This window comes from Candoia aspera, chromosome 1 (assembly GCF_035149785.1).
Source record: "Candoia aspera isolate rCanAsp1 chromosome 1, rCanAsp1.hap2, whole genome shotgun sequence".
Lineage (NCBI taxonomy): Eukaryota > Metazoa > Chordata > Lepidosauria > Squamata > Boidae > Candoia > Candoia aspera.
Window position 1 is genome coordinate 188,505,704 of NC_086153.1, and position 24,162 is coordinate 188,529,865.

The 24,162-nt window shown below is 37.0% G+C and overlaps 1 protein-coding gene across 2 annotated transcripts in view; it reads left to right on the forward strand.

Annotated features, from left to right (window-relative positions):
* The window catches only part of ZNF385B (zinc finger protein 385B), a 228,840-nt gene extending 207,531 nt beyond the window's left edge, over positions 1-21,309 (forward strand). For both annotated transcript variants that reach the window (XM_063318118.1, XM_063318119.1), the window contains 4 exons: positions 12,307-12,558; positions 17,084-17,262; positions 18,019-18,120; positions 18,963-21,309. In XM_063318118.1, coding sequence (XP_063174188.1) covers positions 12,307-12,558; positions 17,084-17,262; positions 18,019-18,120; positions 18,963-19,175 — 746 coding nt within the window. In that variant the 3' untranslated portion in view covers positions 19,176-21,309. The remainder of the gene's footprint in view (positions 1-12,306; positions 12,559-17,083; positions 17,263-18,018; positions 18,121-18,962) is intronic.
* The last annotated feature ends 2,853 nt before the right edge of the window (positions 21,310-24,162 follow it).

Below are 24,162 nucleotides of genomic sequence, written 5' to 3' on the forward strand. Positions count from 1 at the left end.
GATCTTCTCCCCCACGTGGATTGCCCATAGAGAGAAAGTTCATCAGTCTGAGCAGAGGTTTGCATATATTGCTTGCGGAAGGTTTTGAATTAGCCAAGAGGTTTATCACCCCAGTCTAATGCCGAATTTGCGCAAAATGCTTCTGTTCTGTACATGGAAAATTGTTTCCTTCCTTTCCCCTTTCATGTGAAATACAGATTACAAAATAACACAAAGGCTCAAAGGAGATATAAATGTAAAAAGTATCCTATTTTTTAAATGATCATGAAATATGCAGCTGAGGAATCAGTGATCCAGTTATTACTCACCTTTTAATTTTAATATTTTCTGTGGGTTTTTTAATTATAGTTTTCATGATGATACAAATGAGAGGTATTATACTCTGGAGGAAGAGAAATCTATGCATTCTTTTTGGTTAGGGATGCGGTCAATTGACATGTATTTGTTACCTTTGTATCCCACTTATTCTCTAGGGAGGCCAAGTTAGTGCACACTACCATTTGAATCTTACAACAAACCCTGCAATAGATTAGCTGATAAATGGTGACAAATCCAAGGCTTCCCAACATCCTCTATAGTTGAAGGGGAACTTAAACCAGATTTACTTGGGAATTATATCCTGTCAGTGTGTCAGCTATCTTGTTTTCCAAATAAACTATACCTGCAGATTCATCCTGTATCTTGTTTGTGAAGTCAGTCTCTTCAAGAACCCTCCATTTAATTCCTTTTCTCCAACTAGGTGCTTCTGGAAAGGCATACCTAGAGTATGAAGGCAAAAGTCCATGCACATCTGAAGGATGAAATGCTATCTGATTAAAGTTTGTGGCAAACTTATGCTTATGAATTAATGAGGATATTAATGATTAATTAAGAGGAAATTATTAATTTTTAGGAAACCAAAATTTGAAAGCCTGTTAATATAATGTATTCATGAGTTACAACCACTGCTTTTTATAAATTAAACGTTGAATACAAACTTGCAAGAGCAAAAGGAGACAATGGGCAGGAAAGGATGATGGCAAGAAAGTTTGCCTCACTAGAAGAAAACAACAGTATAATTTGACCTCAATTTATACCTCTCCAAAGCACAAGTGGAGTGCCAGTTTGGTGTAGTGGTGAAGGCCCCAGACTAGAAACCAGGAGGCCGCAAGTTCTAGTCCTGCCTTGGGCACAAAGCCAGCTGGGTGACCTTGGGCCAGTCACTCTCTCTCTAGGAAGGAGGCAATGGCAAACTACTTCTGAAAAACCTTGCCTAGAAAATTTCAGGAACTTGTCAAGGCAGTCACCAAAAATCAAGACTGACTCAAAGATACCCCCCCAAAAAAAGCACTAATGACTACATGAAGATGATAGTATGTCAGTCCTAATGTATGAAATTGTCCTTCTGTGATAGAACTCATAGATTTTCTATGAAATCCTCTCAGCATAAAATAACTTGAATTACATATTTGAGCCACTCAGATTCATGGATTATGAAACAAAATGAGTGCCTGACTATTCAGGCAGCATTAAGGTGAAATGTGTAATTTACTTATTAAATATAAATAGGGATTGTACATTCTACATTGAAAAAATATTCTTCAAAATAAAGGGACTGCAGATTTGAATCCCACATTTTTGTATTTTTCTTTGTGATATAGAGGATAAGAGAATGAGTGAATATATTTTGAATTCCATAAGAGAGCTCTAGAGATACATTTCAGAATACAAATATAGAGCCTTTTGCTCCCTGTGAACCACTCAGCATAAGATTTATTCCCACTGGTGTCAACATGGGCTTAGTTGTGAAATTCCAGCATTTAGTCCTAACTTTTTATTTCCCAGACTCTGTAATATTTGGGGGATTGTTCTACAATATTTTTGGTTTCACAATTCCCAAATATTTCCTTGGATTCTGCTTCAAGTTCATGTTAATTTGTTAAGAAGATGTATTTATTATCTAGATATTTGGTGGTTCTTGCTTTTATAGTTAAAATTCAATGAGAGTTCCACCTTATTTTTTCCCAATAAAAATAGATAAGAAAGATATGATAATCTGCAACACATACATGTACGTATCATGCGCTTCCCGAACAAAATATACATGTTTGTGAATATCTTAGATAGTTACATATAACACAGAGCATACTCTTCTAGCATACTAATTTTTATACAGAAGTGTCTCCTGTGTATTAATCCCATAACTTATGAAGTAAATCTCAGAGCTGAAAAGTCAGTATACTCTGCCAACAGGAAGCAATATTTATCCTTCCATCTTCTCAGAAAAGATCAGACCACCCAGTTCGGAGCAATTTTGGAAAGCCAAACTGTATTTTGGATTCACTCCTGGATAGGGGATGGCTTGGTTTTATGCCCTCAAATTAGAAATCCAACAGTTTTTATAGTATTTCACTTTTATTTACATTCTTAAATACTTAATATTGAGCACAGGTGTGGAATTTATTACCACAAAATGTGGTATTAGCTGCAGTGGTTGTACTCAGATTTCTTCATACAGAGGCTAGTTAAATAAGGGAATTCATTACACAAGATAAAGTGACCATATCTTTAAAGGATTTAAAAGAGTTTTAAAAGGATAATTAGGTAAATTCTTAAAGTTATCAATGTTTGTTTATCATCAAGGTTAGATACTCTCCAGGATCAAAGGCATTTTACCTCTCTACATCGGTTTTAGGGATCACAGGTAGGAGAATACAACTGATCCCCTGTTGTCAGGTTTCTCTCTGCAAGCTGGAATAGAAACATATAAACAGCCTTTCAAGGATACAAAAGGTTCTGGGAAGTAGCTGCATTAATGAAAAGCTACCAACCCATTATGAAAGAATTCCAGTTACTGCTGCTTAACAAACACAAGCCCCATTTACAGTGAAATCAAAGTTTAAATTCTTGTGTCTCTTTCCCCTTGCCTATATGAAATAATGTGCTAGAAGCCACTCTTTTTTGGGTCAGCCCTTTTTAAAATTTATTAATTTATTAATTGCTTTTTAAAATAATAACAGAAAAAGAAAAAAAATAAACTACACAAATACATACATTATCAAAAAAAAGAAATACATAACAAGCACTTTAAAAAGTGAGAAAAATATAACAGAAAAAGTAAAATATGAAATATATCATTACAACAGCAATTAAAATTCTATGTATATTTATCTAATGCAAATATGATGCAAGTATATATCTATATTTATTTCTAATACAATTATATAACCATCTTGCTTTTTCCTAAACCACTGTATTTTGTATAAATGAATCCCATATTTCATTATACTTCTCCATACAAAGTCTACGTCTATAGGCAATCCTCTCATAGGTGGCAAGTGTAACCAGGTCTTCAATCCATTGAGTAAATGGGGCCATACGTTTATCTTTCCAATGTTGCAGTATCAGTCTTTTAGCCATAGTAAATGTTAATATATTGTTTTCTAGTACAGATTAAGGTTACTATGGTAACTAATCATTTTGGCCAGGTGAAGAGGTTGAATTTGATTGTCCTCTTTTCGGATGTTAATTTTTGCACCTGGGGAGAAGAACTTGCCTGGACTTGTTTTAGTTTCAGTTTCCCTTCTGTGTAGGCTTGCAGAGAATATGCAGCTGAGAGAAATCTCTCCTCAGCAAACAGCCTTTAAATATGTTTGTTTTCTGTAAATAAAATTATTTTTATAGAAATGCCTGGTGTGTGTCTTTTCTGATCTCTCAGAAAGTGATAGGAGTCAAAATTTAAGCCCTGTATTACCTCGTAGATCTCAGAGAAGTAATAAAGATGTTCCTCCATCATGTTTTCAGGCTGAAACAGTAAAGGCTTTTCACATATTCACAGAACCTGAGTCTTTAGAACAAGTGAATGCTTTACCACCTGAGATTGCACAAAATTGGCATTCTACCATGCAACAGGAGTTAGCATCCTTGAAAGAAAATAAAACATGGAAACCGGTAAATCTACCTCCCAATGAACGCTGTTTAGGTTGTAGGTGGGTTTTCAAACTGAAAAGGGATGCTGATGGCAAAATCCAAAAATATAAAGCAAGGTTAGCTGCAAAAGGGTTCACTCAAAGGAAAGATTTAGACTTTGACAAGACTTTTGCACCAGTTACTAAAGGTGAATCAATTAGATTACTGTTAAAAATTGCTGCATTCAAAGGAATGTCAGTTCACCACTATGACATTCAAACTGCATTTCTCTATGGTGATTTAGACCACAAATTATACATGCAGCAACCCCCTGGCTATGAAAAAGGGGAGAATCTGGTCTGTGAACTGCAGAAGTCAATCTATGGGTTAAAACAAGCTGCTAGATCCTGGAACCAAAAATTAGATGAAAAACTGCAGAATTTTGGTTTTGAAAAAGGAAAAGCAGATCCATGTGTATATATGAAGAAAGACAAACAAGGCTGTATGTATCTGTGCATTTATGTTGATGATTTGCTGCTGTTCACACCAACAGAGAAAGGCTTGATTTTGAAGCCTGCATGAAAAGCCATTTCACATTAAAAAGCCTTGCAACTGTAACAAATTACCTAGGTTTGGAAATACACAGGAAGAAGGATGGTAGCTTTCTGTTAAACCAAAGGGAAATAATGTTCAAATATTGTGAATGGAAAGTTGTCAAAGAAAATTGGTTTGTGTCTTATTCTGTAGTATAAAAAGGGGAGTGTTAATATATTGTTTTCTACTACAGATTAAGGTTACTATGGTAACTAATCATTTTGGCCAGGTGAAGAGGTTGAATTTAATTGTCCCCTTTTCGGATGTTAATTTTTGCACCTGGGGAGAAGAACTTGCCTGGACTTGTTTTAGTTTCAGTTTCCCTTCTGTGTAGGCTTGCAGAGAATATGCAGCTGAGAGAAATCTCTCCGCTCAGCAAACAGCCTTTAAATATGTTTGTTTTCTGTAAATAAAATTATTTTTATAGAAATGCCTGGTGTGTGACTTTTCTGATCTCTCCTGGGCCAAAAGCTTTCCTAGCAAATCTGCCAACAGTAAAGGCACAGAGAATCTATTTATGTTGTCCAGTTGTCAAATTCCATGTACTAGGTATGTAATTCAGGAGAATATTGTCCTCTGAAAATTTTAGCTTTTGTTGAACAGTCACATTTATATGATCCACTACTTTTTCCCAAAACTTAGTAAATATAGGACATTGTAAGAACATATGTTTTAAAGAGGAATTGTCCTTATTACATCTCCAACAAAATGCTTTCTTAGTCCTTTTCTATACAAACGTAATGGGGTGCAATAAATTCTCAATATTATTTTTTGTTGTATAAGTCGTAATTTAGGGTCAACTGACACTCTTGCTATAGAAGACACTCTCCCATTGTTTAGGCAATATAGGAACCTGTAATTCTTCATTCCACTCATCCCTTAACTAATACTTTTCAAATCTTTGACTATACTTACAGAGTGATTTCTTAGGACTTTCCACACTGTCAGCCTCTTGAAGACAAAGCAGATTCACCCAACATGGAGTTTTCTAAGGAAGTAGGAGTAGCTTCCAAGAAGGGCAATTCAGATGACCAGTCAGTGCCTTGAATAGCCTGAGTGGATGTTATTCCTACAGGATTTAGCTGAGTCAGAAGAAAACCAGCCTAAGACACAGATTTATGTTGGGACATATTGTTGCCTAGGAAAATAGTCTAGCAAGTAGGGTGGGGAGTTTAGATTAATTCAAATATGAATCTTTGCATTCATGGTAAGCATTCAGAGGACAACATGAAAGGGATGTAATTAGCCTCTTGGGCACATTCAGTTCAGATTATAGAAGGGCATGTACTTTCCAAGAAGTATCTTTTGCCACATATAGTATCTTAGTATATGAGATCCAGTGCAATGTCATCTAAAACTCTTCCACCCACTTGCTGATTAGATTTGCCAACATTTTCAAGAAACAGTAGATAAGATCAAGCCCACAAACCAGATAGCTACCAGTATATTAAAGTCAGGTACAGCACAGAAAACAGCTGTGAACCTGCTATTTCTTCCTGTATTTGTAAGTTGCAGTCTTGATGGTTTTTTCCAAAGTTTTAGTTCCCCTTTGAAAGAAAAGAAGTTCTGTTTGACATTTCTACTACAGCAGTAAATTAACATGGCTACCTCTCTGCAAGTTGGACTCTTTCATACTCATACTTTATAGTCTGTGGTCAATGGTGTTAAAGGAAAGTGCCAGCATATCACATGTTTGCAGAGGGGATACAGTTCAATGCAGATATTTTAAAATAACTTTGCATCCCTTTTGAGGTTTTAGTATTTACTGTGATGTTTGTGACTTCTGGAGCAAAATAAATAGAAATCAGAGTCTAACTAGAAAAAAAGGAGATTTACCTGCTGAATCAGTGTATGTAGGGGAATTATTACTAAAATAGTCAAAGGTTTCAACAGCATAAGAGACAACAGATTTTCTTACACCCTGCCCAGAGCTAAAGGTGGCTTTATTCATTTAAGACTTCAGTGTAAATGAAAATTTTTATTAAGAATTGGAAAACAGTTTTCCAATTTTCCCCTTTTCCTTAGGACTTTGGGCAGAATTAAATTTATTATTTGAACTAATCTATTGCATAATTTTAAAAATAAACTTCCATTCATCTTTGTGTAATGAGTAAAGTATTGTGTAAGACCCTCTGGAATTAATGTCCTGAGGCCTAGGCAATATTATCTCTGTTTCTGTTCAGAACCTTATCTAGTGCTGCAATGTTAGGATTTCCAGCGTTACCAGTTTTTCACAACAAGTTGTCATGGGTTGATCCTTCCTACAAGAATAAAGGGAAAATGTACATAGTCCTGAGTAGACGTTATCTACAGATAATTTAGAATTCTGTTGTTCCTTTGTAAGTGTGTCAGTCTTAACGATAGGGGTGACTTATGTTTTGCTGTACTGTAATCAGAGTAATATAGATGAGGTATGGTGACCAGAACAGAAATTCATGTAAGATTGTTGCCCCTGGCACTGGCATCAGGCTTAATCAGTTGGATGCCATCACTGAGAGTGTATTTGCATAACATACCAAGGTATGTTTGCTGTTAGCTAGGAATGTGCACAAAACGGAAAATGTGTTTTGTTTTCATCCCAAAACAAAAATATGTTCTGTAAGCTCTGCAAAGCTATTCTATGTGTGTTGTAATTCAGCAGAAACAAAACCCAGAACATTTAAAAAATATTTTTATTGTTAAATAATAGAATACAAAAGGCAGTAAGAAAAAAATGGAACAAATGAATGATTACTAAATATAGATTAAAAAATAAGGCATAGTGGGGAAAAAATCTAACAACACTCCTTCCCATCCCTTCCATTTATGTCCCCAGCTGCTAACTGCAGTTTATATATTCATGCTTTACACTGAACATTAATGATCATTGTTGGTTTCTGTTTATTTCTTACAAACCATATTTTAAACATCTAAATCTGCCTTGCTGTATAATGTGTTGTATATAAGGAAGCCATTCCTACTTAAATTGAGTTAAGCTTCTGTTATGGATATATACAGGATTGTCAACTTTGCCATTGCAGCATAATCTCCAATATTGGTCTCTGAGTCTAATATAATCATCAGCAAAGTTTCTCTTTTCCAATGTAGAGCCCAGTTTGTTCTCGCTGCTGTCAGCCCAGAACTTTCTTGTGGTTATTGTTCCAGGCTTACCTTAAAAACAAAAACAAAAAAACAGGAACCTCAGAATGATTTCATTGGGCGAGTAGGGTAAGAGTGGTGTGCACCATTCTTACTCTATTCTTATTCATTCTTCTTTTAGCTCCCACAGTGGCATAGCCAATATTCCTAGGGCCTTCCCTTCCATATCAAAATAACAGTATTTTGTTCTGTATCTGGGAAAAGGCTCATTTGTTCCATATCCAGAACAAACCTGCGTGTTTCCATTTGGGCATGAACCATGTTAGATGCTTGGAATGGTTTGTGCATAAGCTGTTTTGCACATCCATAGCACTAATCAAGAGACTTCAGCATAGATGCCATGTAATGGTAAATCAAAGCTTGTTATAGTATGCCCTAGCATATTATATAAATAGGATCTCTGTAAATGATACAGAGATCAAACATGGCTACAGCAAAAAGAGAGCCAACTTACATGGCATAATTTAGAACAAAAAAAGTGTAACTTACTTCATAAGTTATGGGATAAGAGAGCAAATGACACATGTGTCAGAATACACCCTGTCCTTTGTACTTGCATCATGATGTCTCACAGAAGTATGTAAGGGACAGGATTTGTGTTGTGACATCACAGTGCCTATGTTGTCATTTTCATGAAATATTTGCTTGCCGCAGATGCTCTGGATGCTAAAGAAATGATAAGGGTGGTGAGGAGGACTACTTCACCCTTACTGTGTCCATGGAATTCCAGCCAGCTGTGTATTAGGGTAGAGAATGGGCCAGAAAGAAAAGGTGGGGCCAGAAGACCAATCAAATGCAGCACGTGATTGTCTGACCAATCATTTTATGAATAAAATGGATGATATTCATTCCACATGAGGAGAGGAAATGCCTGGCACTGTTGTTTGGGTTTTGAGCTTGTGGCTCTCAAGGAACTGGACAGAATATTCTGTGATGTGAGCTCTGCTGTTTGAATTTGATCCCTGTCCCTTTTGACTAGTAAAAGCAGCCCAGGAAAGAATTAGAAGCTGGATCCAGACTGTATTTGAAACCTCCTTGTAGAAGGAGAAGATTCTAGCAACCTTGAACCTTGGTCCATCCCCTTCTAAGGAAGCCTGTCCTACGTCCAACACAGTTGGAATTATAATCCTATTTTCAACCTCCCCTTCTTGGGGAAGACTGTTGAGAATATAGCAGGATAGTAATGACAGAGAACTCTGAAAGAAGTGGAATGTCTAGACTCTTGCCAGTCTAGATTCAGGCATTCAGGAAAAAATGAAAATAAAGCTTTAAATGCTTAAATGAGAATGTTGAAAAATGGTCAGACTGTGGGTGTAGATGATATAACTGGAGAAGTATTAAAATATGGATACGGTTTGCTTATGAAGTGGCTGCGTAATTTGTTTATCATGTATGAAGACTACATCTTTGCCTGATGATTGTAAGAACATCCTTGTCTGCTTATACAAAGAAAAAGTAGCAATGGTGAATGCAGTTTAATTTTTTAAGTGTGTCTGGGAAGGTGCTCAGCAGAATTCTCATCAAAAAGGGAAAACAAGGTAATAAAGAACAAAATCTCAGAAGTGCAATATGGCTTTTTGTTCAGCAGGGGGCATGCAGACTAGATTTTTGCTCTTCAACATGTTGCTGAGAAATGTGTGAATGTGAGAGATTAAGTTTACTGTATGGTTATTGATTTAGAGAAAGCGTATGATAAAATGAACAGAGCGACATTTTAAACAAATACAAAGTTTAAGTTGGGTACTGAAAGTGATAGGAGTGCTATAATGTATAAGTAAACTGTGTATGAGAATAAAAGAATGGTTCAGTATTGAGCATGAAGTTAAACAACCCTTGATTTATAAATAAATACAATTATAGGTAAATGTAAAAGAAATTATTGTGATGAGATCAGAGGTGTATTGATTGGGGATATAAATACATGCATACTTTTATATGCAGAAAATGCCTTGTTGGTTGAGAATCTGAATTATTTCTAGTGAATATTAGATGGATTGCATAATACAATGAGGAGCGTGGATCTAAAAATCAGTGCATCAAACTTCAAGGTAATTTTATTTAACAGAGAAAATAAATCATTGAAAGAAAGAAAGAAAAAGAAAGAAAGAAAGAAAGAAAGAACAATTGGAAGTTATACATACATGGCAAAAAAGAGAAGAAATTATTAAGTTGGGCATCTTGGTAGGCTGTTTACTGAAGTTGGGAACATGCATGGACAAATTTTAAAATAATAATGTATTAAACTTGTATGTGCAAATGTGGATAGAAAGGTAGTGGGTAGCATGTTGTCTTTTGCAAGGAATAAATCTTTGCCAAAAGAAACAAAAATGGCTATGTACAAACATGCTTATACCCTCTTTGTTATATGAATCTGAGAGTTGGGTGTCAGAAGATGCATAACAGCATGCTGCATGCAGTGGGAACGGGATACTTCAGTAGGAGTGTGGTGAAACAAGAGATAGAGTTAAGAATTAAAGGGTGCTGAGTTAATATGAACCCAGAAGTGAGCAACTAGTGTAAAAGCAGTAAAGTGAGGTTGTTTGATCGTACGGAGAGAATTAATGAGGACAAGAATGAAAGGGCTGAAAGAAGAGAGAACACTGAGAAAGCCATGGTTGGATGGAGCTGATAATATCTTCAAAAAAAAAAAGATAAATTTGAATAACAAATGCAGTGTGTGAATTGATGCATGGATGTGGAAACAAGGATGCTTTGCAAGGATAGAAAGCTGTGGAGTGGCATAGTGATGATGTTGGTGCAAAGAGATTTAGCTAGATTTCCTCTTTTCATATATCCCATCTTTAATTTCTTCTGTTTACTGCTTCTTACTTTTCTTCTGTACTCTGAGTAACATTGCTTACCTTAGAAGAGAGTAGTCAGACTGTATGTGGCTCAACTAAAGAGTAAAAGAAATCCAATGCTGCTTCCTTTGAGACTATTAGAGCTGGATATATCGATCAACATTTCTTGCCCAATGATTTTATAACAATGAACATTCAGTCATGGCTGTAGTAACATGCAGTCCTGCATCATAAATTGTATTGATTATTATTAATCTTTATAAACCACTTACTAGCAAGATGTCTCCTGGTTTACAATAAAAAGATGGAGCCTAAAACCAAGAATATTAAAAATAAATGATTAGCTATTAAAACTCTGCCTGCCCAAGAGACTGTTTCAAAGCCATTTTGAAAAACAGCAAAGCTAAGTTAGGCCTCTTCTCAAGGAAACAAATTTGGAAGAATGGAGGTGACTATAGACCAGACATGGCCCCTACATTGCCACCAGACCACTCAGCAAAATCCTTAGGCAAAACACTTAGATGGCTTCAGTGAGCTGGGGAGGAGACAGTCATCCTGAAGAAGCTATTTCAAGTAACTGGACCTACTGGTTAGGTCTTCATTACCTTTAAAGCCCTCAACAACTTGGGCCCAGTTACTTGGAAGAAACGTCTGGAAACGGCTCGTCTACTCTTTATCTCTTGCAGAAACAAAGTGGCTGCCAGTGTAAAGCAGAAAGGTCATATGGTATCTATATTGGTTTTGGGGATTACAGTGACACTACCTCTCTGCCAATTTTCCCTGGCCTGCTTTAGGACAGAATATCCTGTTGGAAAGGACTGATCCCATACGGGCACATTCCCTTGCCCCATCCAAGTCTCCATGTCATAAGCCAAATCAGATCCTTGTGAATGGAGTTGCATTTCAAAGTCCAAGTTTTCCCAAGGGCTGGATGGAATTAACAAGGCACTAGAAGGCAAAACTACTATTCTGCCCCTGTGGTGGGGAAGCCCTAGATTGAACTCCTAGCTTGCCAATGTTAACTCGTTTTTGCGGTTCTTGGGGCAGTTCTCTTTTCTCCCAGAATACCAGTGTACCCCATCTCCATTTGGGGGGACACTGGTAGATTTCCTTTGAAGAAGTTTCTTAACTTACAGTATGTCTCAAGAAGTCCCTGTTTTGTTCAGGGTTTTGAGTTTTACGTGCAACTTTTGGATAAATCCTATACATGTTAATTTTGTAAAATTCCCATGTATGAAACCATCTTAGAATAATTGAGAAGACTTGCAATTGGACAGTATAATGCATATACTTATGCAGGTGAAGTGGACAGACTGTTGCATTAAAAAGTAGAAGGATTTTCTAGCATATGGTCTATGGTTCAAATGTTAATTTTTGTTTCAGTTTGGTGCATTCTCACACTATTAGTAACTTAGTTTCAGAATACTCAATCCCATATAAGGCAAGCAGAAAGGCCTATTCTGTCCAACACAATTATTGTACCGATCCTTTTCTTCATATAGCTTTAACTGAATCAAAAAGCTGCCATTATTATTTTAAGAATACAGGCACTGATTATTTAGGTATATCATTTTTCCTTCATGAGCTTGCTGAGCTTTCTAAGTTGAGTTCCATCAAACTCTGCTTAATATACGACTTTCTCCTTAAAGAAATTGCCATGAAAGATATCAGAAATCAGCCTTTGCCAGCCTCATGCCTCCAGATGTGTTAGGGAGAGAATTTCCAGACAACATGACCATTGATTGACAAGTTGGGAATTCTGGGAATTATAGTGTCAACACATTAGGAGGGCCCTAGATTGAGGAAGACTGCTTCAAGTAATTGCTGGAATGGTATTGCTAGAATTGTCAGCCCCATAATTATTCTTTCTCTGCCTCTCTTTAAGATAGGGCAATTCTGAAAGCTAATGACTCTAGTCAACTTTCAAGGGCTGAAGCGGTCACCTTTATATCCAAGTCTGCCAGTACAGCAGCAGCTCCAGTAACGACACCTTCGTGGTCAGTTTCTTCCAAGAGCACAAATGGGACTACCAATGCCATTTCTGAATCTGAAGAGGAGAAAGCCAAAAAATTACTGTATTGTTCATTATGCAAAGTGGCTGTGAATTCTTTATCTCAGTTAGAAGCACACAACACAGGTGAGTCTTTATCAGAAATAACTAAATGCATAACTGTATGTTTGAGAAAATTTAGGCAGTTTGTGTAAGTCTTGTCTCTCAGGTCATATTTTCTTGCAAAGGAAAGGATGTTTTATTTAAAATATACTGTGGCAATTACTAGCTTCTAGCCTCTCAACAACACAGGAAGCATAAATTCTGTTCTTTATTAAAGATCTTATTCATCTGGTTATACTATTACATGCTTAGTAAAGCTATTTTCCATGAATGTCCTTGTCGTCCAGATAAATGGTTTCCCCAGCTCTGTATTTTACACCCTTATGCAAGGAAGTGATGCTACAGGACACATTTCTGCACTAAGAGTTCAAGAGAACCTGTTGTGATCTACCTTATTAAAGCCCTTATTTGGTAGTTGATGAAAAGGCCTTCCCTAGTTCCCTGCTTGCCAACTTTAGCAGTAATCATTCTCTACTGTGCATGACCTTGCCGTCCCAGCGTTTTCCCATGTATTTCTCCACCATTTCAGCCAGGATGGCTACATTCACGTAAGCCAATAGGGGGAAATGCATTACCAAAGAAAGAGACCACTTTTGGCTAAAAGTTATGTCTGCTAATTTCAATATATAGAGGCAAGGCTAGAAATCATTTATTGTGATAAATATGTGCCATAAGGTCGGTGTCGACTCTTTTCTCCGGGATTAGAAATAATTAGTATAACAGAAAATAAAAATGGAATACCTCTTGCTATAGGGTTGGGAGATATACAGAACTGCGTGCCTGCTCCATGTCCTCCGTTTACCTAGGATCAGCAACAAAAGTAATGCTGATATAAGAATCAACCAAGGAACGAGGTTTTCACTTAGGGACGATTCCCAATTCTCCTTTCTTGGATTTTAGGAATTGTTCTACTTGATTCCCTGTTTTGTGGAGTTTGCCTCGATTTTCATGGTTTCCCTTGTAAATTAGTGAAATATGTTTGCGCAGCAATAGCACTTTGTGTTACCACATGAATACAAGATAAAACTGTAATCACATACTCATATGATATGTCTGCATTCATAATCATATATTTAGATGCCTCTTTGTGTAATGTTTTGCAAAACAAATAGGTAGCTCAGGAAAAGGCAGCGTTCTACTGTATAACTCGATAAGCAATCAGTTTAGACCTCTCCAAGAAGTTATTTGATCCTACCTCAGCTTTCCAGCAAGTGGGGAAAAAGAGAGTGGAAGGGGGCAGATAGGGAGAAGGGGAGTGCAGAAAGTGGGGAAAGGGCTGCCCCACAGGCTGCTGGTATATAGACCCTGACAGATGGCCCAAAGGAAGCATAACACTTGGCCGCCCACTTGCCAGCCCAATTATCAGTGGGATTACTTGTCTTGGTTAAAAAAGCCCCAAGTATACTGGTTATATTAAGATTCTGCTTGTGTTTTATTAATACACAGGAGCACATATGCAAATCAATTAAGCATTTCAACTTTAATTAATCATACTGTGCTTCAGTAGATGGCAGAGAGACATAAAAATGATTGAACTCCAGTTCTGGAATTAATTTTAGAAATTTTTGGAGTTAAAGAGAAACTGGGACTAGCATGCTAAACAGAGAGAATTCTTAAAGCAAGAAAGAAGCAATCAGTTTGTTCCTATTCTACTTTTGTTTAATTCTATTTTTATATTAGATCTATGTTTCATATTTTCTCTAGATGCTCAAGGCAGTGTACATAATACTTCTATTCTTACAACAAACCTGTAAGGTAAATTATGTTGACTTAGTGACTGGCTGAAAGTCACTCAATGAGCTTCCATGGGTCAGCATGGAAGAGACTATTGAACCATTGAATCTCTCCACTCCTCGTCCCACGCTGTAGCCATTTACCGTGTCCTGAGTCTTCAAATGCTACATGCATTGCAAGAAGCAAAGCAGAAATGCTGAACAGTGTACACTAGCAGGCTTACCATGAATGACTGATTTACTGCATTTATAGCTAATGTTTCCTCTGAAAGCTCAACAGCAAAGAATTGGCAAGTAGAAAAAGACACCTGTCTTGTCTCTGCTGATTCACCTTTGCACTTCTTCATATTCAAGTTGTGAGGAAAACACAGGATATTGATCTCTATATTATAAATTGACTTTTTGAGGACTTTCAGAAAAACTTATTTTCTGATATAGCAGTGATTTAAAATATAAAAGTGACAGTTCTTGCATACCCTGTGTGTGTGTGTGAGTGAGTATATTATATGTGAGCATATTACATTACATTACATTACATTACATTACATTACATTACATTACATTATATTATATTATATTATATTATATTATATTATATTATATTATATTATATTATATTATATATCATGTAGAGAGGGCATGCTACAGACCCCATCTGCAAGAGAATTCCATCTGGCGGGGTCCAGGAGGTGGGCCTTCTCTGCAATAGCACCTGCCCTTTGGAATATCCTTCCCCCAGAAGTGAGATTAGCTCCCTCCCTCCTGGACTTTAGGAAACAGCTAAAGACCTGGTTCTGTAATTATGCCTGGGGCAGGAGGGAGAGTAGCCATTTCTGGGGATGGTTAGTTTCTTAGAAGGACCCAATTCTGCCTGCAAATCATAAAGAACTTTTAACCATCGAGGTTTTTATTATATTTATTCTATCTGTATTATAGGGCTTTATAGTTTTATAGTTTTATCTATCTTTTATTGTAAACCGCCCAGAGTCCCTTTTGGGAGATGGGCGGTGATAAATTTGATTAATAAATAAATAAATAAATAAATATCCTAATTGATGCAGGCAACAGCATGTTAATTGCAACAAAGTCTCTAGATTAGAGAACTTGGCTTGCCTAGAATAGTACAAACATGCTTGGAGTAAAACTAGGCCTTGGTTGTGCCTGTGGCACACAGGCCAAAATATGTCAGAACTGACTGACATAGTTGGTACATTAACAGGTACAAGAAAGTCTAGTAACCTTGTCTACACCATCTTTGGCTGATCTGCATGACCAGCTTGTCTAGCATAAGACAACTTCATTTCTAATTGGTTTACATATGGGAGTCAAGCAGCTTAAGGCTGAAATGCTGAAATGCCTTACTAGATCTTACTAGAAAGCATTATGTCATAGATGTAGACTTCTTCGGCCTTAGTTGACCAAAGCCATGATGGATAGCAGAGGTCTATATCTATGGACCCAATTGGTGGCTACAATGGCATATGGAAGACTGCAACTTGGAATGTTAACAGGAGTAAATTATAGAGTATGTATTAACAAATGAAATATAAAAAAGAAACTAAAAAGGGGAAGGATGTAATAAGATTGGAATGGAAGTGGTTGGATCTTGTGGAGTGGAGTTGACGAATACATGCAGAAAAATGAAGATGTAACTTTAACTGTGAATTGAACTATTAACTGTGAACTAGAAAATATGCCAAAAGGTATGAATTGGAACTAGTATCATCGAGGTGCTTGTGGGTGGATATGAAAGAAAGAATCCACAGGTTAGAGATAGCTGCCTGTTATGCTCCAGTGAATGGTGATACCGGAGGAGCTAGGGATGACCTTGGGGAAAGAATTGTGCAACATTCAGAATAAGTGTGATCGGGCGGGGGGGGGGGGTAAAGTAACTCTGCTAGGTGATGCCAATGGATATGTATAAACAAGATGAGAGAGTACATAAAAATTATTGGACTATTTGGAGATTCAAAGATAAACGAGAATGATGGCTGTTTCAAGAGTATCTCCTAGTAAAAGATCTGCTTTCTTCAAATATATGGTTTAAGCATGAGATTATTTCTATGTACAAGAAGCACAAACATGCAGAGTAATTTGGATAGAAATTTTTTAAAAAATTGAATGTGGATGAAGAGGACTAATCAGAGTGAATGGCATTAAAAATAAAAGTGATTAAATATTTAGGCTACAACTAATGTGCAGGATTGCTGGAAGGAGAATTTTAGATATTTGTGTGGGAATGGTAGTGATATGTCAAAGAGTAAAATAAAAATGAATACCTCCATTTGTAGTGGTAGGGAATATGATTCATTATTTCTCCTTTATGTGTAAAAGAAGAACATGGAAATCAACAATCAGATCAAAAAGAAGTTGAATAACTCATCTCTCTGTATAACTTTGTAACTTTCAAATACCTTTTCTTTGTAGGATCCTTTTTTTTTTTTTGCATTCTAAAAAGATGAAAGATGGGTATAGTTTGGGGAAAATCACACTATTCCTTACATATGAAGCTGTGGATGATTTGGTAATAAGAGGTGGTGATAAAGAATCCTTTTGATCAGTGCCAGTAGAGACTGGGAGTTCCTGAACAGTCTCATAGCTATGTGAATGGACTCTCAAGTGTCTGAGAATTACTAAACACAGCAGAGCAGTGTATAAAAAAGGATTGAGATCAACCACAAATTCTTTTTTCTTATTTCCTTATCTAACAGAAAACCCAGGAAAGGATTAGAAATGTTTCAATGGCTAAAAATGTTTAGTTCCTCATTAAAGTAGGGAAATAGTTTTCTGATACTTTTGTAATAATGACTTGTCAGGTTCCAAGCACAAGACAATGGTTGAAGCTAGGAATGGTGCTGGTCCAATAAAATCTTATCCTCGGCCTGGATCCAGACTGAAGACTCACGGAGCTAGTATGGGCTCAGGACTGCAGAACAAAACATTTCATTGTGAGATTTGTGATGTCCATGTCAATTCAGAAATTCAGCTTAAGCAGGTATATTGATCTCATCAAGAATCACTGTTTTACTGTAGCAGTTGCCTTTTGTTTCAGATTACATATTCATTCCATTAATTGGCTTCATTTAATTGGACACAAGCTAATCCCTTGGTCCCAAGGGATCGAAAATCTCCATGTGTACCCTTACAAGAGATTAGCACTAAACTCAGCTCAGGGAATGCCTTCAAGTATAACCCCCTTTGTCATCATGTCTGCTGAAAAACAGTCTGAAAATATTTAGACAGAACTTGTTCATGGTCAACAGCATTGTTAAAACTTCTGTAAGCATGTTGTTACTGACTAGGATAATCGCTTTTGCAAACGACAGCAGCCTGTCTCTATGCCAGGGCAACCAACAAATGGACAGCCGCTTATTGCTGGCTATGGCAGACCTGCCTTCACTACACACACTGGCTGTGCTACGTACAACTTTCTGATACTAGCCCTCTTGCAATCTCGTTCTCATTTATGTTTAATTGTTTAAGTGGTTGAAGTGGCTTTATAATATGTTTTAATTGTTGGTTTTATTGTATGCTGCCCAGAGTCAGCTTGTGTGAGATGGGTGGCCATATAAATTTGATAAATAAATAAACTTACTTCCAGTTCTCTTGGAAAGGATTGATCATTGCTACGCAGTGGCTGCTAGCACATCTTGCCTACTTCTTATAAGTTGAGACATTTACCTGAAGACTACAGAGTGGCTACAGTACCAACTGAAAACTTTTAAACAGAACATTTGCTTTACATTTTCAGCACATTTCCAGCAGAAGGCACAAGGACAGAGTTGCAGGGAAGCCTACAAAACCAAAATACAGCCCTTACAACAAACTACAGCGTAGTCCAAGCATTCTAGCTGTAAGTATTGCCTAGTGTGGCTATCCTACCAAAAGCTTTGATACCCCTCCTCTGCATTCATGAGTATGTCTAGAAGAGAGATACGTATATTCTCCAAAAATAGGTTCTCCACTGAATTCAGCTGCAATTATTTTTCAGGGAGCCAGTTCTGCAAATCAGGAGTATCCCAGATACATTTATTTTCAATCCTAAAGTCCAGCACATTTCAGCTGACCTTTAAAAACAAAGAAACAAAAAACTAATGTGCCTCCATCCTTATAAAAAATGAAATTAAAATGCTTCAGGTTTTATCAGCTTATTAGTTTCTCAGGGAGAAAGCTGAAGTCACAATAAGTGTGTGCTTGAGCACACGCCCTAGATAAATACCTAACTTGGATCTACAGGCAAACAACCAGACGACCTTCCCTTTTTTGCTCTTCAGACATGAGAAGATGTTCTACTGTCACTTTCTTGTCTGAAGAAGCTGACTGGGTTTTATTGCGATAGGTGCAGTCTTCTCCCACGTGCTCAGGGTATATTTTTCTCTCTTGTTGACCTTGTTCTCACTGCCATTTTAACTATAGCATAAATGGGGAGTAGGACTCCTACCCTGCATCAATGGAATGCAGCAAAACCAAAAACTTGTCCGGGAAGCTCTGCTGATATGCCAACAGCTAATTGTGACACTAGAGTGAATAGGAAATGCTGTAGCTGTTTCTAGTCTCCTGTGCTGAAATTGAAAAAGGAAAGGGGCAGGGGCAGCGCCAGGAAGTTAAAAGCATTTGTCAGGAGGCCTTTTAAGAGTGGTCCATACACAGGGGAAGCCCCCATTTCTAGCGGTTTTCTTTCCCTTCTTTCCATAGGCAAAACTGGCCTTCCAAAAAGAGATGATTAAGCCTTTGGCGCCTGCCTTTCTCTCCGCTCCTCTTGCCGCGGCAGTCTCCACAGCTTTGACTCTCCCGCCCCGACCCTCCGCTGCTCTCTTCCAGGCTCCTGCAATACCCACAGCAATCCTGAGAGCAGGACACGGGCCTCTCCGAGCGACTCCAGCGTCCATCCTCTTTGCTCCCTACTGAATCGGGAATAAGCAAGGCATGACTTTGGTCACTTGGAAGAATGGCAAAAGAAGATGTGAGCCAGGTTTCCACAGTTTTTACAAGACTGTATTTTTAAGATCTCATGCTTGATTCCGTCCCCTGAGAATAAGTTACGAAGCTCCTCGGCAGGTATTGCAATCTAGAATACGTAGGGTTGTGGGGTTTCTACATAAAGCTCAGAAACCTGGTTTACAAAAATATATATATATATTGTGCACAAAATTCGTCAAGGGTTCATGTGCCTGTTTTTAACTGGATATTATGATTTATAAGCAAGAAATGTGGAATATTTTCCTGTCTGACTTGAAAATACAGAATTGTATACAGAGGTCTCTGGTGTGTAACAAAAGCTGGGTGAAATAATTACTTAGATTGCTGAAAACATCTCAGTAGTGGATTGCAACTTCTGATTACCTATGTACGCTCATTCCTATAATACATGTCTTGTTTTAGGCCTTAGTATAAGTGCACCTTATGTAATGCTCAAGATCTATCTCTAATTTGATTTTAAACAATTTTAGTGGCTGTGCAAATGTTTAGAAGCACAGCTCAGCCTTGAATCTTTTCTTTTTGAAAATGTAATGTCTTTAATTTATCATTTTATTTAGAAGGACTCAGAAATAACAAAGCCATATATCCCATAAGTAAGATGATGACTTGTTTACAATTTTTATTTATTTTATTTTGCATTCAATTATTTCTCCCCCCTCCCCCTGTTGCTAAACATCCATTTCAAAGAAGTTTCGTCATTTATATGTTTACTAAAGAGATTGTGCACATTGTTCAATCAGATGAAGAGCTGGCATATTTATTATTCATACACACACACCCAACGCACTTGTGTATATACATATCTCAATTTGGTTTGCATTTCTAAACTTTTTTCCTATAGAATGATGGCTGCATACAGTTGTAGCTCCCAATGCAATAATGTACAGGAGATAAAATATTTATAAAACAAATTGTCTCTTCTGTTGATGAATATTATTGTTCCAGCCCTCCTCTCTGCTTTTTTCCCCACGCCATTTTATCAATGTAATTTGGACACTGAGGACATATGTCTTGCTTGGGAAATGAGGGTATTCTCCAAAAGCATCTTTGCCTGCAATCTGTAAAGAGTGTATTTCTATATTTTTAAAAGCACATTTTAATAAAACGCCATGGGAAAATAATATATAATTTATTAATGAGAAAGAGAATTCACATGGCACTCTTAAATGAGCTCTGTATTGCTAAAACAGGATTACATAGATTTTATTTTTAAAATTTTGATAACTGAATCATGGTATAGCACACTTACATACAGCTGTACAATCACTTGATTAAACTTTCATGGGTAATGAATGACTACAGTTATGAACACATGGATAGTCTATTTTGCATATCACTCTGAGAAGCTTAATTTCATGGCATGCTATGTTTTTAAAAAACAGAAAACTATATAGTACTATATACATACCTAAAGGGGTTATAAAAAAAAATAAGCATCACAGAGTCCATCATTTTATCTCTTCAGTTGAGTACTGAGTACTTCTAGGCTAATCATCTTATGCTGTTCCCCTGCTTCTAGCAATCAGAGCTTTATTGCCTCTGAATGTAATTATTAATATTAACTATTAAAAAGATTCTTGAGAGACCAATTCTCCAATTTCCTTTTATAATATCAAATTTAAAGATACATAAACCTAAATCTATTTGTCTGATATGTGACTGTATTTGGCTGAGATTATTTAATTTGAAAATATTATTCTGTTTTTTCAAATAGGAAGGGAAAAGTTTGTTGATTTCCAATGGTAGTCAAGGCATGGAGATACAAATTTCTGAATTTAAAGTTTGGCATCAGATCCCAAGTGAAATCAGATTGTTTTCCAACCAGAATCTTCTGATTGGTACCGACCCCTAGAATATCCTTGACAGTTCTGATAAACTGAACATAATAACTAAAAATGTGAAAAATGATAGGCATTTCCAAGATGGGAGCAACACTACTAAGCAGAGAAGCTAGCAACAAGTTTTGGAGTATATTTTTCTGTACACAGAAACTTAAGTCCACCAAAATAAAATGAAGTAATTTTCTCACTCTTTTTTTAAAGGCTTTGAGTTTACTACAGGTGGTCCTTGGGTTACAACCACTCATTCAGCAATCATTCAAACTTATGATGGTGCTGAATGAGTGATAGTTACAACCCAGAGTTCCAGCTGTTGCAGCGTCCCCACAGTCATGTGATTGCAATCTGGGTGCTCAGCACCTGGCTCACGATTATGATGTCACAGTGAGCTGTGGTCATGTGATTGTGATGACATTCGCTGCCAGTTTCCCACAAGCAAAGTCAATGGGGAAGCCAGCAGGAAGTCAGAAGTCACGGTTACATAATGTCTTCACTTAACAACCCACGTGCTCCTTGCTTAATGATGCAACCGGGACTATCGGAATGGCTGTTACTAAGTGGTACAGTCGCGTGACATCGTGCTTTACAACCACGTTGCTTACTGATGGCAATTCCAGTCCTGACTGCCATCATAAACTGAGGACTACCTGTAACAGTCTATTGTGACATAATTCTGGTGCAGTAGTCTTTTTGATCCATGCTCCATTTTTCTGGAAAAAGTTCCATAGATGGCATCAATGTGTTGCTTACTGAAGTTAATTTTTGTAGTCAAGTATCCCTTTTTATCTGTGCGTGTGTGTGTTTAGAAATGCCTCAATCACATTCTCTACTGGGGCTGAAGAAAAAGACAATATTGTAATACAGAGTCTGGTCCATAAAAATTGGAAGAGTGGTGTCTGTGTAAGATAAATGAAAGCCTTTTCTAGTTTCATCAAAGGGACCTATTTAGTCATAACACATTTGAAAGCTCTGGATGAACACTTGCCTGTAGTTTTGGAGCAAGATAAACTACACTGGTAAATGTCTATTTTGTGCTTCCTTCAGTAAAAGGAATTCTCTGCTGGGCATTGCAGATAGCCCCTATCAAGCATTCAGTAGAGAAAGGGAAACACATTCTTAGATAACAAGGGTAGAAGAACAATTTATTGATCCATACTTCCAGTTGTTTATAGCTCTTGCTTAGACCTTTCCATTGGTCAATAACTGCATTTTAGAGGTTTGCAGGTGAAAGAGAAACTGTAAGAGCCCAGAATGGGGGCAAAGGATAGCACATTCTCCTTCTATATTACATCATAAAAAGAAAGTTTTGTTCTGAGCCCTCACTGTAACTCAGGTTCAGGTACTAACCAAACAAGTATCCCCATGTTAATTCCAAGTTTCATTCCGATAGTTTAATGATATTTAGACTCTAGAAAGTATGCGTAGTCTAAGAGCCAGTTCTGACATCCTTTGACTTGATAATTGCCAAAACTTTAAAGCCATTCATTTCTCAGGAACAGATTTTGCTACTGGTTGCTAAACTGATGTTTACATATTGCCCCTGAGAGCCTTGTCAAATTAGGTTCCAGCAAGAATGTTACTACATTGGGAAGAGTCTAATATTATGAACATGCATTTATTTTCTTTGTGATGGCTTTAATTTCTATATAACACAAGGCCTACATTGTCAGTTACCTATAATTGCATTTAATGTTGAGGATTAATCTCTGTATGCTAAGCATGAGTTTGATTGATGGCAGCTGTGACTGCAGGGTCAAAGCCCCACCCTCTTTATGTGCATTGGGCATCATATGTAAAAAGGGGCAAGGTTTTGATGCCATGACTGCCATCTTGACTTTTGGAAACACCTCTTCCCCATGGATGCTCTGACACCTCTCATTAGGAGTCCTTAATTTTTGTCAGGACCAGGTGCAAAGATGTTTAGCCCAGGAACCTCTTTAGGAAGTAATGGGCACTCTGAAAATATAAAGCTCCGCTTATTAAAATCACAGGTTTCTGACTCAGAATGTGTGGCAGCAATGACAGCATTTTTGATATCCTGCAATGTTCACCTTCATCTACAGCTGTAACAGTAATATTTGGTCTCCCACTGTAGTTGTTTTAAAAAATAAAAACACTTCTGAAAATGTTCAGTCCCTTTGCTGTCTAACACCAGTTCATGGGACACTGCAGTGTTACTCTGAGTTTCAAAATCATTATATTGAGATCATTCAGAACTACATTTACCTTTTTTCAGCTTTTCTGTAAAACTCTTGGCATTAGAGGGAATGCAGGGGAATGTGCTATACTCACAAACTCCATTTATTTATGCCAAATGCCACTTTCGTGATTGAGTTCCTTCTTTTATCCAAAAGTGGGAAGGGGGAGAATCCTTCAGTCTCTGTATGATGTTTCAGTGCAACAGCACTGAAAAATGACTTTTATACCCCAAAAACCTGGATTTCATAGCACAGATTCTCAAGTGTTTTTTTTCAAAATAGTTGGTATCTTTTACAGCATCCTATAACACTAATTTATCCCTAGCCAAACATTTTGAGGATTCAAAATATAGATTGAGTCCTTCAAAATATATATTCACTTTTTTTTAGGAGGACATTTAGGAAAGACCAATCCAAGCACAGCTGAAATAGAAGATAAAGCCTTCTTTGAGAAGATAAGTTTTATGAAAACGAAATAAGATGTTGCAGGAAAAAGTTTACACAGCTTTGACAAAGCAATGGATTGAATGTTTGTCTCTTATCAAAACAAAATGAGATAAAAATGTTTGAAAGGTTACAACTTCATATTCTTATGCAAATATATAACTATTCAACTATTATGTATTTTCCTGATTATGCTTGCATATTTCAGGCACTCTTAGTATTGAAAGACCTTTTACCCACACACTTTTCTGTTTAATTTTTTCTGAAGGGTTTCTTGGGAGGGACTGATTATCTTTTCAACTTCATGTAATCAAAGTGAGAGTCTCCTGGTATTATTAGCCTCCATCCTCCACTGAAGAAACCGGTCTGAATCTTCATTAACAACCATTGGTCCTCTGAGCCACGTGGGTTGGGGAAGGATATACTCAAAATCAG